The 16,648-nt window shown below is 55.6% G+C and overlaps 1 protein-coding gene across 2 annotated transcripts in view; it reads left to right on the top strand.

Annotated features, from left to right (window-relative positions):
• The window catches only part of CDH23 (cadherin related 23), a 363,213-nt gene that overhangs the window by 251,050 nt on the left and 95,515 nt on the right, over nucleotides 1-16,648 (top strand). For both annotated transcript variants that reach the window (XM_054572651.1, XM_054572650.1), the window contains exons 21-26: nucleotides 853-960; nucleotides 7,605-7,794; nucleotides 8,035-8,180; nucleotides 10,739-10,958; nucleotides 12,613-12,765; nucleotides 14,667-14,780. In XM_054572651.1, coding sequence (XP_054428626.1) covers nucleotides 853-960; nucleotides 7,605-7,794; nucleotides 8,035-8,180; nucleotides 10,739-10,958; nucleotides 12,613-12,765; nucleotides 14,667-14,780 — 931 coding nt within the window. The remainder of the gene's footprint in view (nucleotides 1-852; nucleotides 961-7,604; nucleotides 7,795-8,034; nucleotides 8,181-10,738; nucleotides 10,959-12,612; nucleotides 12,766-14,666; nucleotides 14,781-16,648) is intronic.

Raw genomic sequence — 16,648 nt, 5'->3', positions numbered from 1 at the left:
CAATGCCTGGGTTGCTCTCCTGTGAGCAAGTAGGACCCGTGAAGGCCTGGAGCCCCCATCCAAGTCATTGCCTCTCCAGCAAGGTGCCTCGAGGTAGGGAGCTAGAGGAAGGACAGTCGACGGTCCTGACTGAGCTCTGGCTGCAGAAGAGAACGGGGAAGCAAGAGGCAATACACCTCCCTGTGGGAAAAGAAGCAGGAAGGCCAGCAGACAAGTCATTGCAGTCTTCACTTGCTTTCTTTGGCTCTCCTTGGGGTCCCCTCTCCTGACCTCTCCCGGTTGCCTTCATCCTACCCACAGCATTTGCCCCCAGCCACTGCCCCAGCCTTGCCCAGCCAGAGAGGCTGGGGTTGGTATTGCTTGGCCAGAGACTTGGCAGAAAATCCCCAGTGCCTTATTCAGTCACGGGAGGCCCCTGCTAATAGGATTCAGAGCTCTATAAATTATTTACCTGGTGACAGGTGAGCAGGGAAATTGCTTGGCTTAGAGCTGAGACTGACTCGGAAGCTCAAGGGATTCAGATCCCCCACCTTAGTGCCCCCCCATCCTATCAACCACCTTTAGTCAAGACTAGGGGTGGGTGGGACACGTCCCAGGTCACAGGAAGGATTTCAGGGGTCATCCCATCTGTTCCTCTGCCTCTTAATGAGACAACACCTGAACTCTGAAGGGTCCTGGCTTCCTGCTGTCCTTGAAAACCCAGGCCCTCACCTGAGACCCCCCCAACATGGGTGGAGTCAATGGAATTAATGCCGTGATGCCCCATAAGCATCTGAGTGCGCCCCTGTCGTGGGCACTGTCCTTGTGCAGCCCAGCTCGGTGTGTCCCACAGCGCCCTTTGTGGCTTCATAGGTCAACATCACCCTCCTGGACATCAACGACAACCACCCCACCTGGAAGGACGCCCCCTACTACATCAACCTGGTGGAGATGACCCCTCCAGACTCTGATGTGACCACGGTAAGTGGTGGCGGGACAGGAGAGCTCCCGGCCTGTCCTTCCCAGGGATGTCTGCCATTCCCGTGTGAGCTCTGCAGGCCTGCCCGTGGGGGCCGATGGGCTTACTGTTTCCCTCCGAGCCAGCTCTTGGAGCTGAGTTGCAGAAGCTGTCTTGCATGGTGAAAGGTAGTTAGAGATCAGGGGACAGCCCTCATCCAGTCTTCAGGGACACTGGGCTTCAGGCTTTGTCCAAGGGAGTGCAGGCATCCCAGGGGCAGTTCCAGGGGAGCTCGGGCTGGTTCAGCTTGTAGCCACACTTGCCCTGAGCACCCAGGACTCTGGTGACACCCCCAGGAGAACCCCTACCCCGTCTGGCAAGGCACAGGTCCCTCCCTCAATTTGCACAAACTTCAGCTCTGCCCTCAGCACCTTTCCTTCCCTGCTTCTGTCACCACAGCCACCAGGGTCAGTGGGCCCCGGGGCTGCCCGAGCGGGGGACTGAAGTTCGCCCAGGGATTCTCTGGTGTGGGATGTCCGGGGTGCGCACAGGCCCCAGTGCGCGCTGCGTGTGTGCGCATCCCAGGGCTGTGAGCAGGGATGTGACTCGGGGTGGGGAGGGGAGACATGGCCAAAGCCTCAGGGTGTCGACCATGGAGACCAGTGTCCTGGGGTAGCTGAGGACAGTCGGGGATGAGCACCCCACCTTTGTGAGGCCTTTTCCCTCCCCCCGTACTTGCGCCCCATTTGGTCTCACCTGAGGCTTATCCGCAGTGCCCCCCACCACAGCCACCCAGTCAGTCCCATGATGGGCATGAACCTAGCAGCTCGCGACAACCCCATTTATTAAATGTCTGGAATGTGCCAGGCGCTGTGCTGGGGTTTTCTCATGAAGTCTGCCTTATCGTTATGACAATTTCATGTGGCACATGGACTCGTGGCTCCATTGTTCTATGGAAGACGTTGAGACTTAGAGTTTGAGGGGTTTGCCCAAGGTCCCAGAGCCAGTACTCAAACCCAGGTCTGTCTGACTTTGACCCTACCTAGCCCAACAGCCCTCGTCTCTCTGCTGGCTCGTGGGTACCCTGCAGGTGGTCCGGGTCCTGAGAACCTGGGGAGCTCAGGTAGGGTGGGGAACGGGAATGTAACTTTCACAGCCAGCTTTTCAGCAAGGCCGCCCCAGGCTGCGCTCAAGCAGCCTTGGGCTGGAGGTGCCTGGCCTCTCTGTCCCGACTCTTCCTCAACCACAGCCGTAGTGACAAAGTCCACTGGGCCTCGATGGGAGAGGATGATGACCTAGATGGAAGGCAAGAGACAGAGAGCCTTTACACCTGCCCTATCCCCTGTTCGATGTGTTCAAAATCTGAATGGTTCTCAACTGGTGGGCAAGTCCCTTCCCAGAGATTCCAGTGGGACAGGTGTGAGGAATCTGGGGTAGGTGGTTTTTCAAAGCCCTGGTGGGAGAGGGGATCCCTCTCAGCCCAGGGCCAGGTTAGGAAACCATTCCCCTGGGCCATTTCCAGACACTCCCGATCTGATGGCACTCTCTGCTGCCACCTCGTGGGCACTTGGGTTTTAGCCCTGGACAAGCCCAGCCTGAGATCCCAAGAGCTGGGTTTGGATGCCCACCTCAGAACACCTGCACTTTTCCCTTTGCTTTATAGTTCTGGGAGATTCTTCCCACAGGAATTGAGGGGCAAGTGAGGAAGGTGTCCCTGAAAACAAATGGCTGGGTGAGTCACTAGCCAGGGGTGCCATTATTGAAGAGTCCCCCTGCTGGACAAAGCTAGCAGATGCGCTGGGTTGGCACTGCACTTGGCCTTGGGCTTTTCCCAGACCTGGTCCCCCAGTGGGTCTCCAAGCTTTACTCATATCCTTCTGAGCCATGAGCAGGCATAGGCAGTGGGGCCTGCTACCCAGTACTTCCTTACTCTCCAGGAAACCTCAACAAACGCTCAGGGAGCATCGACTGTGTGCCAGGCCCCACGCTCGGCAGGCTGAGGGGTGCAGGAAGCAACAGTGCTCCTGCTCTGCCTTCAGGGGGTTCCACGGCACTCTTCTGCTCAAACTCGCCACTGGGTCCATCTCCCCGTGGGTAAAAGCCAGTGTCCCTACCAGGCCTACCTGGCCAGCAAGGTCTGCCGTAGCTTTGCCTCTGGGAGACAGGCAGGTGAGCCCACCTCTCAGCACAGACTGGACATGCCCGGTCCTCCCCCAGCTCGAGGCAGCCACCAGGTGGGAACACTCAAGCTTGTCAGGGACCCATGGTAGTGTTTGAGACCCGAAAAAGAGTGCAGTGACTCAGAAGTTCTAAAGGAAAAGAGCAAAATCAGAATGAAAATATACAGTAAACAGCTACCAAATACAGGGTCCAGCACAAGTGACGCCCCTTTTTGATTACAAAATCTTTTGTTACAAAATCGTAAGTATGTAATTCTGTAACATAACAATATCACACTCAAGCACAGCATATGACATTAGGTGAAATATTCAAATTGCTGTCCATCTCGTGAGAGATGTTCCCATACCTGACCAACCACACTCAAGCAGGCGTTACTTCTGCCAGACCCTGTATATCATGGCAACTTTGGTCACTATGAAATTTAGTATTTGTGAAAATTTCATTACATTTGAGAGCAAATTACAGTCAAACCTCAGTTCTCGAACAGTTTGGTTCTCCATTAAGTTTTTCACAGAAAAAAAATGTCTCAGTTGTCTAACAAAACTTCAGGTCTCAACTCTCTACCTGATAATCTTTTCATGCTGATACCTGTATGATCAGTCACAGGTCTGTCAAGCGACAAACAAAGGAGATTCGGTTTTCGAACAAATTGTTTCTCGAATAGTTTTCCAGAATGAATTTAAGTTCGAGAACCAAGGTTCCATTGTATAAGTTACATTTTCCAGGATTCTTGAGAGTTTTCCAGAATTCTTTGGAATTTCCAGTTACGTGTAACGATTGCTAGGAACCCAGAAGTCAAGGAGCCCATTCATTAATTCAGTTTGTCATGGAAAAATAATTTCAAAAGGAATAATCATAAAAATTCCCTCAAGTTTTATAGCCATGAAGTATATGTACACCTATACATGTGGGCATGTTTTAATACCTTGGAGGGAGCCCCCTACTAAGGCTTCCCGGTGGCCCTGGTGACGCAGAGGCTGCTGCGGAGGTGAGGGGAGAAGGCTGCAGTGCAGGGAACAGCTAACCCACGGGCGACAGCAAGGAGGACGAGGTATCGGAAGGGAGGCTGGCCCACCTCCTGACTCGTCTCCAGCCCTCCTTCTCACACCCAGCACACGCACTGGCCTTTCAGTTTCTGAACTCACTGTGCTCTTGCCCACCTCGGAGTCTCTGCACAAGATCTCTGTCCCCTCCCACCACCGCCCCACGCTCTGCCCCCCCACCCAGAGTGCTCTTCTTCCTCCCCCCCCCCCAGCCCTGCTCTTTCCATGGCTGGCTCATTCTCCCCCCATCTCCCAGATTAAAATGCCACCGTCACAGAGAAGCCCTCCCTGACTACCCTGTCTTGCATAACTCTGGCCCCTTCCATACCGCGGCTTTCAGAGCCAGTCCCCAAACCTGTGTTTATCTGTTTGTTAGGTTCCTTGCTTCATAAGAGGCAATAGAGGTTAGCGATTCAATAGGAAGCCTCTGGTACCAAAGTGTCTTAGACTCTCGTCTTGGCCATACCACTTACCGGCTGCGTGACCTTGGGCACGTTACTTCACCTCGCTGCGCTCCAATCTTCTCTTCTAGAAAATGGGGGTAGTTAGCCACCTGACAGAGTTGTGGTTTGTACTCAATGAGCCCAAATACACAAAGCACACTGGTGTACGGCGAGTGGTCGATAAAGGATAGCTGTTGCCGCCATCATCTGCTCCCTTGCTGGAATCACATCTGTCTTGTTCACTGTTGAGCCCCTCTTCCAAGCGCCGTGCCAGGCACATTGTAAGAGTTCAAAATATTTGTGAATGCAAGTTGTTGAAAGACGTGTTCACTTTTCTTCCCCGAGTTCCTCCAGGTCAGGTTGAGTCTTTCTTGTTAGAGGGAGGCCAAGACATAGGAGCTGGGACTCTCCCAAAGACCCCCGAAGGGGACGCGGGCCCTGGCCCTGGAGGCTGAGGCAGGGGGCACTCCCGATGACTTCTCAGGGCTCGTGTGCAGGCGAGTGTGTGCTGCATTCAGGTGCGCTCAGAGTGAGCCAGGCGTGTATGTCTGTGTGTACATGTGCACACCGACGGTGTCCACGGCACAGGCGTGAGCTCACAGTGACTGTTCTCTGTTTGCAAGTGACATTTTGGTCCCACTCTCCGTCCTACCTCCTGCAGCCTGCTTCAAGGACCTGGCTGATGGGCATTGATTTAGAGTCTTTCAAAGCCCTCCAGCAAAATAAAGGAGAGGGGAGAAGGAGAGATTAGTCCCGTCAGGCCAGGAGAAAAATGACGAGAGCGTGAAATGGGAAATGAATGAGGGGAAAGCAGTGAGAGTCTGCACAATCACCCCGCAGGGAGCCCGCAGGGGTCACAGCCCGCTGCCCTCTCCTGTGCCCTGACGCTGCTACCCTGTGACCAGGGAGTGGGCCACTTGGCCAGATGACACATACTGGTGTCACTCAGAAACAGCTACCCCAGGTGCCCTCTGGCACTGAGGGGTGGGGGAGCGGAGAGGAGCGAAGCAGCCCCCTCCCCTACCGTGTGAACTTACCTCATGCATTCAGCAACAGGCCGCTACTCTGGGGCAAGTTGTTTAGCTGCCCTGTGCCTCAGTTTTCCCAACCAGAAAAATGGGGATAAGAACTATCTCCCTCCTGCAATTGGAGAGAAAACTGCTATAGAAATTCAAGGCTTGCTGGTCTCCTCTATCCATCAGCAGGACAACTGCCCGACTGAAACACCTGGGCTGCCTAAGAGCCCTGTCTTCTGTTGCCAACACAGGAGTGCTTGGGTCCCCATGATAGAGGCTGGGCAGACGGAGGCCGCATGCCGGGCACAGTGAGGGTGCGGCAGGCTGGGAAGGGCCGGGGCGGGCTGAGCAGCCTGGGATGGGCGCAGGGTGGCGTCCCACTCTGAAGCAGAGGGGCCTCGGGTGGCTCGGGGTTCCACGCCAGCACCGACCTCCCTCCCTGGCCTCCCAGGGCTCAGGGGCAGGTGGGAGCCCTTGGCCAGATGGGCCCATCTGTCTGTTCTGGTCTGGTGGCCCCAGAGACACCTCGGCTGGGGATTAGGCCAGAGGAGGCACAGATTCTGCTGCCAAAGCACAAAAGGCCCCACATCAAGTAAGATAAAGGAGCTGACGAGGCGGGGCTGTCATTGCCCAGTGTCCTGTGGTGAAAAATGACTCTGCCCTGATGCGGCCCCAGGGACTGCAGTCGCCCCCTGCCCCCAATGATCTCGTCCCCGCCCCTGGTGCCGCAGTGGGCCTGGTAGCCCAAGGCGAGCTGAGGGGTGGGTGCCCCTGCCTCCCTGGGACCCTGGGGGGCCTGCTGGATGGGCCCCAAGGCTGGTGCTGTGTGGCCTTGAGTCTGGCCTGTGCCTCTCTCGGTTCTGCTTTCCCCCTCCTGGGAGGTAGATGGCTAGAGAAGCTCCTACAGAGCCGGGGGTGGGCGGGCCTGGGGAACTGGGAGAGAGCGGCTGTGGGGTTTGTGGCCCTGGGTCAGGACAGTACTGAGGTCACTCCCTTCCTGGGGTGGGGATACAAGTGGGGAACCAAGGCGGGGCTGGAAAGTTAAAGGGACCAGAGTGTCTGGGACCCCTATCCCAACACCCGTCCCTCCGGGGACCGTGTTCTCCACCTCCAGGGAGACTTAGCCGACTCCCTCCTCCAGCATCCCCCTCCCCGGCCCCATGACTGTCCCACGTTGCTGGGGCTCACCCTCCAAACTGGGTGGCTCATCCGTGGCTCCCTTCCCACGCCGTCTTCCTTGGTGACACAGAGGTCTAATTTCTTTTCAAATCGCCTCACAGTCAAAAGCTCTAAAAGAAGGAAGAGAGGATTTGATGATGAGGGACCCAGTTCCCAAAATCCAGGGTTTCAGATCCTTCCAAAAGCTCAGCCAAGGGTTTCCAGCCCTTCTCAGCCGCATGCTAAAGAATTACATGGTCATGGACCTACTGGGGCCCCTGTCTCCCCGAAGCCCGTGAGCATGTTACCCCACATGTCTGGAAAGGAAGGGCCCTAAGATGTTCTGGCAGTGAGGGACTCAGAGCCACTTCCTGGTTAGGGGACTTTGGGAGCCTTGCTGAGCCTCATCTGTGAAATGGGCATAATTATAAGTATCCCCCCCATAGTTAATCCATGGTATGTAGAGAGGTCCTGGCATTTACAAGGTATCGGGAGCCTCCTATAAGCTGGCATGTGCTAAGTGTTACTTTTAAGATCAGAAGACCGAGGTTTAAGTGGGGAAAGGGACTTACCTAAGGTCAACACTGAGTAGGTAAAGAGGTCGAGGACCCCAGGACTTCCACTGCTGATTTATCGTCGGACCCTTCTACCTCCCAACACCCCTAAGTCTCCCTGCTGGAGCCAGGAGCGAGCCCCGCTGCCTGGATCTGAGTGGGGTACCCAGGACTGGCGTGTGAGCTCAGGCAACTCAGGCGGCGGCCTGGGTGCAGAAACGCCCTCCCGGGGTGAGGCTCAGTGGAGGGTTGGTTCCCTCCCTCCCGGGCAGGTGGTGGCCGTGGACCCGGACCTGGGGGAGAACGGCACCCTGGTGTACAGCATCCAGCCACCTAACAAGTTCTACAGCATCAACAGCAGCACGGGCAAGATCCGCACCACCCACGTCATGCTGGACCGGGAGAACCCTGACCCCCATGAGGCGGAGCTCATGCGCAAGATCATCGTCTCTGTCACAGACTGTACGAGCCCCTCACACCTGGGCTGGGGCCCCTGACCCCACACTTGTTCTCTGGGGGCCTTGGACCTCCTTAGGAAGGCTGTGTCCTGATGACTGAGAGTGAAGGAACATCCACTTCCCAGTTGTGACCTCCCCCAGAGCACCCTCAGGGGCGAGGAGGTGGGGGGTGCAAGGCCCAGGGATGGAGGCGGGGCACTGAGCCCACCCCTCTCCCCACTCATCTTCTCCCCCATCCCCGCAGGTGGCAGGCCCCCTCTGAGAGCTACCAGCAGTGCCACAGTGTTTGTGAACCTCTTGGACCTCAATGACAATGACCCCACCTTTCAAAACCTGCCTTTTGTGGCTGAGATACTTGAAGGCACCCCTGCGGGGGTCTCCGTCTACCAGGTGAGTGGCTCTTTCCTGACCTGAGACCCTGCTCTGCCTCCCTCAGCTCGTCCTGACCAGCCAGCAAATGGGCAGCCGGGGCCTCGCCTCACACTGAGCCCTTTGCAGGGGCAAGTCAGGGGAGGCCAGCCGAGACCACCGGACAGGACACGGTCTGTGCTCGGCTCGGAGAGCCAATGTTCTGAGAGATGGTGAGGGAAGGCTTCCTGGGTCTTGAGCTGGGTCTTGAACAACAGCTGGATTTGGAGAGGTGGAGAGAAAGCACCACAGGAGAGGGATAAAGGCAGAAACAGAGAGAGAGAGAGAGAGAGAGAGAGAGAGACCAAGAGAATTCTGGGAAGCCAAGTCAGAGAGCTTCTCAGGGCCTGATTGCAAAGGTCTGGCCCAAAACTCTCAATACCCTGAGCCAGTAGGTGGTTCTAGAATACAGAGAAGGTCGAGCACGAGCAGCCCATGTGCCCTGCCTCCATGGGGCAGACCCCCCTCCTGTGCTTTCCTGTCAACCCCAAGGTAGCTTCACACAGTGGGTGGGATTCTCCGCATTTTGCGGGAAACATAAGAAATTTGCCTAAGCCTCTGTGGCCAAGAAGGGGTAGGGCCTAATGTTGAACTCAGCCCCTCTGCCTTCTGCTCCCTTACGCGCTGGTCAGGGAGGCCTTGGAGGTGCTGGCTCAGGAGCGAGGATGCCCTTTTAGAAACACTGGAAGACCCTTGCAAATAAGAGCACGGGCTTTGGAGTCTGACCAACATGGGTGCATATCCCAACTCCACTGTCTGTGTGCTGGGTGACTTGGAACATGTGGTTTAACCATGCAGGGCCTTTGTTTTCTCACCTGTGAAATGGGGATCATAGTACCTGTCTGGCTGTGTAGAGGTGAGTGTAAAGCAACATAGAATTACATGGTAACTGATGTGCTCATTCTGTGTCTATCATGAGAGTTGATACCCGAGAAGCAGGGTCTGGGGGAAAAGGGTTAGACTCATCCATTCAGAGAAGACCGCGTGTTCATCAGGCACCTCGGTTTCTTCATCTATAAAGGGAGATGAGTAGCGCTCTCTGATAGGTTCCAAGGAGCGTTAAGTCTCTCTAGCAGAGTATTCTCCCCGAACTCCTAGCACAGGGGGCCTTGATCCAGGGAACAGCATCCCCAAGGAGGAGTCCCTGAATAGGGGAGGTCGGGGTGACAGAGCAAATGAGCCCCTAGACCTGGTTCTCCAGGGACTCACAGACAGAGGAAGGAAGTGCCCCCCCAGCACAGTGTCTGCGTTCAAGGAGGAACTGACTCAGAATCATGTGAAGGAGCTGAGATGTTTAACTTGGTAACTGCCTTCAGATACAGGGAGAGGGTTCTGGCTTGAGCCGTCTGGTTCCCGGGTACCCTTTGCGACCTCAGCCAATAATGATTTCTGCTGGATGTGCAGAAGAACATCCTCCAGGGACTAGAGCTGTGTGCAGAAAAATCATAAGTAGTGAGCCTCCCATCCAGGAAAGCATTCAAGCTGAGTCTGGACACCCTCTTGTCCAGCTTGTTGGTATGAATTAAACCAGATGACCCTGACATTTCCTTTCAATCCTGGGAGTCATGGCTTGATGTGAAGTTCTTATTTTAATTATTATTATACATTTTTTTCAAATGTCTTGACTCCTTTTCCATAAAATTTCCAACATATCAAGAAGGGTCTTGAGTCAGGATATCTCTCATCAGGACTGGAGGAGCAGATGGGACGAATATAGGGATTTGCCTGTACTTGGCCTCAATGGATTTTTTTTAAACTGATTTTATAGAGAGAGAGGAAGGTGTGGGGGAGAAAGCAAGAGAGAGAGACATCATTTTGTTCTCCCATTGATTTATGCATTCATTGGTCAATTCTTCTATATGCTCTGACTGGGAATAGAACCCACAACCTTGATGTATTGGGGACAATGCTCTCACCAACTGAGCTTACTGGCCAGGGCTCAATGGCTTTTTAAAAAAAGAATCAAATCCTCAAGTGATTTTAAAAATGGATCCCTGCTATCATCGTATTTTTGTTGTCGTCTTACAAATGAAAACAAAGCAGAGGAGGGAATCCTGGTAACGGAGCGCTCTCTGTAGTTGTGCTACTCCACATGATCAAAGGAGTCTGAGCTGTAACAACGGTTCCAAGCCAGCATCTGACAGGCTGGAGGTTGAGAGGTGACTGTCACAACACTGCAGAGTTTGGAGGGCCCGAGCCAGCTTGGGTAAATCTGGGAGGGCTTCCTAACCAGGAAAGCGGGATTCCGAAGGGAAAAAGTCATAGGAACATGGACTCTTGTTCTAAAACATCCTCACCTACCCCTGGCCCCACTTGGTGCATCTGGTGTGTTTCAGCTCAGATATGCTACCCCCTTAAGAGAACATCTGGCAGGGTGCATTGGGGACAGTGGCCTGGCCTGAGGTTCTGCAGGACAGCAGGTGTGTCTGGCTGGAGCTGAGCATAGGCCACTGGGAAGAGGGGAAGCAGGGGGCACTTCTCAGGGGACCAGCATCAGTCCTGGTGCCCCCACTCCTCACGCGGCCCCTCCTCTCCCTCAGGTGGTGGCCATAGACCTGGACGAGGGCCTGAACGGGCTGGTGTCCTACCGCATGCAGGTGGGCATGCCCCGCATGGACTTCCTCATCAACAGCAGCACCGGCGTCGTGGTCACCACCACGGAGCTGGACCGAGAGCGCATCGCAGAGTACCAGCTGCGGGTGGTGGCCACTGATGCGGGCACGCCCACCAAGAGCTCCACCAGCACGCTCACCATCCGGGGTGAGGAGGGCGAGGGGCCTCCTGCTATGTGCTGAACACACGGGCATGGGCCCTGGGGCAGTGCCAGCAGGGGGAGGGGCCCCCTTCTCAACTGGATCCATTCAGCACAGTAGAGCCTTCCCTGCCTCCACCAAGTCAAAAAATGCCAGCAAGCCTTCTCCCCTTCCTCCTCTCCCCTCCCACCCCAGCCACAGCCTTCGGTGCCTCAGAGCCCAAGGGCAGTGGCCTGGACCCACTGCCAAGGTCCCCTTCTTTGATCCCGGCTGCAGCAGAGGGGCTTGAGCTGGGGTGGGGCCCTCAGGGACGAACAGTCTGGTGAGATTGCAGAGCCCTTTGTCTCCTTTGAAGGCCAGAGTTTTTATTTGGAGATGCAAAGGGAACTGCCCCTCCCGTGTGCCTGGAGTCTCAATGGGAAGGCCTCACCCAAGGAGGAGGGCAGCTGGGATCCCCAGGCTCCTCGAGGCTCATCATCCCTGTGGGCCCTCTTCCTAGTTCCCACTGTCTCCTCCCTCTGTGGGGGCAGGGCAGAGGAGAGCTACTATTCTCCTCCCCTCTGGCTATATCTTTAATTTTTGGAACAAAAATGGGACATTGACTTGAATAACGCCCCAGGAAATAAATGCAGGATATAATGGCAAGATGTGTCCTGCTCTCTAGGACAGGCCAGACCCTTCCTGGCTCCTGCTGGCCTTCATGGGACGGGAGTGGTTAGCTCAACACAGGCACAAACACTCACCCTCCTCAGTCACGCCCTGAGATGGTGAAGACAAGAGAGAGCCGAGCCTTCTCTCTCCTGCTGGTCCAAGGCTTGCCTTCCTGGTTCCTTGTGCCAGGCTGAGGACCCACCTCTGTGCCTGTGATTGACAGGGAGGACATCCAGTCCTCTCAGAGAGGACCCCTCTCAGAGGACTGTTCTCCAAGGCTAAACAGAAGCCATCTCACCAAATGAGCCCATCATTTCTTCTGGTGAAACCAGAGAGTAACCAAAGTGGGGTGGGGGACATTTCACTGCGAAGGTCCCCCCAAGCCCCAGCTCTGCATGTAGAGCTAAAAAAATAAATAAAAAAGAATCTTTAAGGGAGATGGCACTTTTTGAGGGGAAAGGGTCCTCAAAGGCAATTATTTTCCCTGGGACCTCACCACAAACTGGGGACAGGCCTCCCCAAGACCCCAACCCCACCACTCTCTTGCTGTGTGACTTTGAACAAGTCACTCAGCTGCTCTGAGCTTCTGCCTCCTTGTCTATGCACTGTGCATAATAATGGCTGCCTCATGAGGCTGTTACAAGGGGCATGTGTGATCCTGTACAGCAAGCATTTAGTGTGGTCTTAGCACGTGGGAAGAGCTGTGGAATGGTTACTCTCATCATCGTCACTGTTGTTGACAGGCACACACTGGAGACTAAGGGTGTTCTCCTCCCTCAGGCAGCAGGAGCAGCCACAAGCCCCCAGGGGAGCAGGGCCTGTGGGAGGGTATGGAGTTCTGGTCAGCTCTGTCCTGCTCCCAGCCAGCATGCGGGCCCTTGGCACACGAATAGGCAGTATTGACTCATAGGAAATCCATTTCCTATTGGTCTGGCGTGAGCCACTGCCTTGGACCTGGGTTGTCTGGTACAGAAGCCAGGCCTAGCCCTGTGTGCTGACTCTGCCTACAGTGCTGGACGTGAACGACGAGACGCCCACCTTCTTCCCAACCACGTACAATGTGTCTGTGTCTGAGGACGTGCCACGGGACTTCCGCGTTGTCTGGCTGAACTGTACCGACAACGACGTGGGCCTCAATGCTGAGCTCAGCTACTTCATTACAGGTGCGACCCTGCCTCCATCCACCCCCTTCCAGACGTGCAGGCTGCCTGGGGTGGGGCCCAGGGAGCGGAAAAGAGGCCCACATTGGCCATCAGGACTTAGACCCTGCTAAGGCCTCCCTGAAGATTTGCTCTTGGCTTTTCCCAAGGGCTTTGGAGCCTGGTCCCTCTGATCTGGCTCCCCAGGGGCCTCTGAATCGTGTAGGGGCGAGGGGACTTACCAAAGTTCAGTCTAGAGGGAGGTGGAGCCAGTGACTCCTGGGATGAGCCCTGCCTCCCACTCCACTTCATGTTAGGGTGACAAGCAGATGGGAGGAATGTGGCCTCGTCCTTCCCTGGGGACCCTTTTCTTAGGAAGAGAATTCCCATCTGTTTAGAGGCAGGTGGTTTAAATCTCTCTAAATGAAATTGTTGTAGCTCAACATATCAAGTAGCTACCACCAAAGAGCTGTGCAGAAATATTATAAGGCCATGTCCTGGCACGACAGGTAAAATGGAGCCATGATCAATTAGTGATGTCTGCCATGGCAGCAGGCTTGGTACGTGGTGGCAAACATGCCTTGTGCTAGTTGTTCCTGGATTTGAACGGTGTCCCAGCTTTCTTCAGTCTGTGGTATCTGTGAGAGGTGCTGCAATGCATGGGGTGGGGGATGGTTCTTTCACATTCCTGAGCCCCCGTTGGCCCTTTATTGACTCCGTCTTCCCTCTGTCCCTGGTGAGCCTCCATAAAGGGGGCTGGCACCCTCAGGCCAGCTCCTCCCAATCCAGTCCTCAAGGCTACCCTAGGAAAAGCTCCATTATCAAGACCCTACATGGAACCAGCCATGGTTCAGCCCCAGCACTACTTGTGTCTTAGCTCCTCCCCCGCCCCCCTAGGAGCCAGACTGCGTCCCTTGTAGATGGTGCTTCAGACACTGAGGAGGTAGTAGTGGTGGCCTGAGGGCAGGGAGCTTTCCCCAGAGGCAAACCATGTCAGAACGAGGGAACTTGAACATGTGGTGGCGGCCTTTGAGGTGACTTCCCAGGACCCTGAGGTGGCCATCTCCTGCTCACCTGAGAGCCCTTCCAGCCCTGGAAATCTCGGATTTGAATTTTCCCCAGTCAGCAAAGAGCGGTGTCCAGTTCCCAGGCAGCCCAAATCCAGTGCAGTGGCACCCTCTGCTGCCCAGAGTTCCACACTGCCTGCCGACTGGCAGGGGAGGGGCCTTTACACGCTTTTGATTAAGTCCTTTCCTGGCTCCTGTCTACTTCAGGAAAGAGGCCCTCACACTTTCCACCTGTCCCAGAACTCAGAAAGATGCATAACACTGTCTGTCTCCTGTCCACCTGCCTGTACTGTTCACTCTGTGGAGCTTCTGGTAGTCCCCACTAAGGGAACCCAAGATAGAAGGGACACGGAGCACGCTCAGCCGGCCCCAAAGACCTCAGCCCCATGTAAAAGCCCAGCCCAGGTTAACTGCTCAGACACTCCTGCAGGGCAGGAAGGTAGCAGAATGGCTAAGGACACAGGCTGGGGAGCAGACCGCTGTGTCGGAGTCCTACACCCCGAGTAGGTGACTATAACCCAGGGCACCACACATAAAGGACCATTTTTCTTGTCCGTGAAATGAAGACAGTGATAGTACACATGACATAAAATGGTCCACAGCATGCGCTCAATGAACATTAGATAGACCTCTATGATTTCAGGCATTTGCACCCCCGCCTATGTCCACAATGGCCATACCCTCCTCAGAGCCCCCCAAAACCCTGTTCTCACGTGGAGATGAATGAGCAGCACAGCCTTTCATTCCTGGACCACCTCTGGAGTATCCAGGCTCAGAAGCAGCGTTGGGGTGCCGCCTCCCCTTCCCTTGCCAAGAGCCCTGTTTCCTGGCCAGAGCTTTATTCTCTCTTGCCCACAGGTGGAAACGTGGACGGGAAGTTCAGCGTTGGCTACCGTGATGCCGTCGTGAGGACAGTGGTGAGCCTGGACCGGGAGACCACAGCTGCGTACACACTCGTCCTGGAAGCCATAGGTTCGCACCAGCTCCCCTGTCCCTCCCCATTTGCCACTACACGGCTGTTCTGGGCAGAGTCCACAGGAGGTGCCTTCCCAGGAACCAGCTGGGCCCAACCCCAGGAGCCAGGCCTTGAGCCAAAGGCTCTGCCCTGATGCCAGTGGAGAAAGGGCCACATGGCATCTGACATCCTGATGAGCACTCTGCCGGCATGAGGCTCAGTGCCCGGTGCTGTATGCACGACACTAAGATGGAATGGCAGCAATTACATGGGAGCCAAGTGAAAGACCAACATGTAGGCAAATCACTGCAGAATCAGGCAAAGAAAAGCAGAAAGGGAGAAAGGATGACCCAAGAGTAGCGGCACAAAGAGTGGTGGGAACATGGTGGGGCTGGGGTGACCAAAGAAGACTTCTTGGAGGAGGTGGCACAGGGAATGCCTTTGGATCAGCTAGGACTCTTGGCTACAAATTTTAAAATAAACTGACTTCAAGGATATGGGCTCACAGAACCAGTGTCCCGGAAGATAAATGGAACAAATAAATGTGACTATTTGGGCCTTGGGATGCCACCAGGCCTCCGTCTCTCTGCGTTGGCTGGTTCTGCCTCCTGTGTGCTGGCTTCATCCTCTGCCTCACATGGAAACAAATTGCTGCTATAGTCCCAGCTTTAATCATTTTGGGTTCAAGTGTAGCAGCAGGGAGCCAGCACTTGTCTCTTTCCCCATCTCCCCAGCTGAAGCCTGAGACGCACTCTGATTAGTCCCACCTTCCCCACTGCCTGAACCCCTAGTCGTGGTCCGTGGGGGTGAGATGTGCTGGTGGCTCAGGCCTAAATCACATGCCTGTCCCCAGAGCTGGGGGCAGTCAGACGTACCTGGAACCCCAGGCCTCAGAGTGAGAAAGGTGGGTTCTTGAAGCAACCTTCAGGGTATGCCTTACCTAAGAGCAGGATGGTGCTTATGGGCAGAGGCGAGGCAGGCCGCCATGACGTTGAGGGCTGAGTCAGGTTTTAGTGTAAGGAGAAGCAGGGAGGGCATTTCAGGCAGAGGACTCAGCCCGTGCAAGGGCCTGCAGGTAGGAAAGAGCCGCAAGTGTGTGTGTGTGTGTGTGTGTGTGTGTGTGTGTCCCCGTCCGTCCCTCTGCTGTCCCATAGTGTGACATATACTCCTGGGGAAGGGAGGCTGTGATCAGGCAGGGCCAGAGTATGGAGGCTTAGATGTCGAGCTGGAAGTTTGGTCTCTGGTTTCCAGGCCACAGGGCTCTGGACAGGAAGAAGGGTATGATGAGACCTTGCCTCCCAGATGGCACTGGTCCTCCCAGAGGCACCCAGTTCCATGTCTGTAGTGAGCTATGGTGGAAGGCGAACGTGCTCTCTGTGCCTCACTGTTTCCAGCTGGCGGTCCCTCCCCAGCCTGCCCACGCCCACAGGCATCTTCGCTCTGCCCTGCTCTCCTCCCTCCTGGGGCAGCCACACCATCCCCTGGAGACCTGCCATCCACACGGAGTCCAGCCTCCACGACAGGCACTGGCCAGCAGGAGCACAGGGCTCAGGCTCAGGCCTTTCATGGGCCTGCCAGCTCACAGTGTCCCCAGCCAGGGCAAGGAAGCAGGACCGCAGGGTGGCGGGAGGCTGGTCCCGGAGAGGAGCTCAGGAGGACAGGATGACTCGGGACAGATGACTGCACCGCCACGTGCGGTCGGCTGGCTTGGGGAAGAAGGGACAGAGTCAGCACTGGTCCGCAGCCAACTCTGGCTGTCCCTACTCCTCCCTGGGGCGATGGTCCTTGCCTAGACATGAAGTGTTGGCCACAGCTCATTTCTCTAGGGAGGGTGACCCAACAGCTCCCCGTGGGGCTGAGCCACCTCCCGACTCTGGGCGGGTCC

This window comes from Pteronotus mesoamericanus, unplaced genomic scaffold (assembly GCF_021234165.1).
Source record: "Pteronotus mesoamericanus isolate MK-2021 breed Mesoamerican mustached bat unplaced genomic scaffold, CSHL_Meso_final contig_24, whole genome shotgun sequence".
In the NCBI taxonomy this organism is placed as follows: Eukaryota; Metazoa; Chordata; class Mammalia; order Chiroptera; family Mormoopidae; genus Pteronotus; species Pteronotus mesoamericanus.
This window is presented reverse-complemented; position numbering and strand designations above follow the sequence as displayed.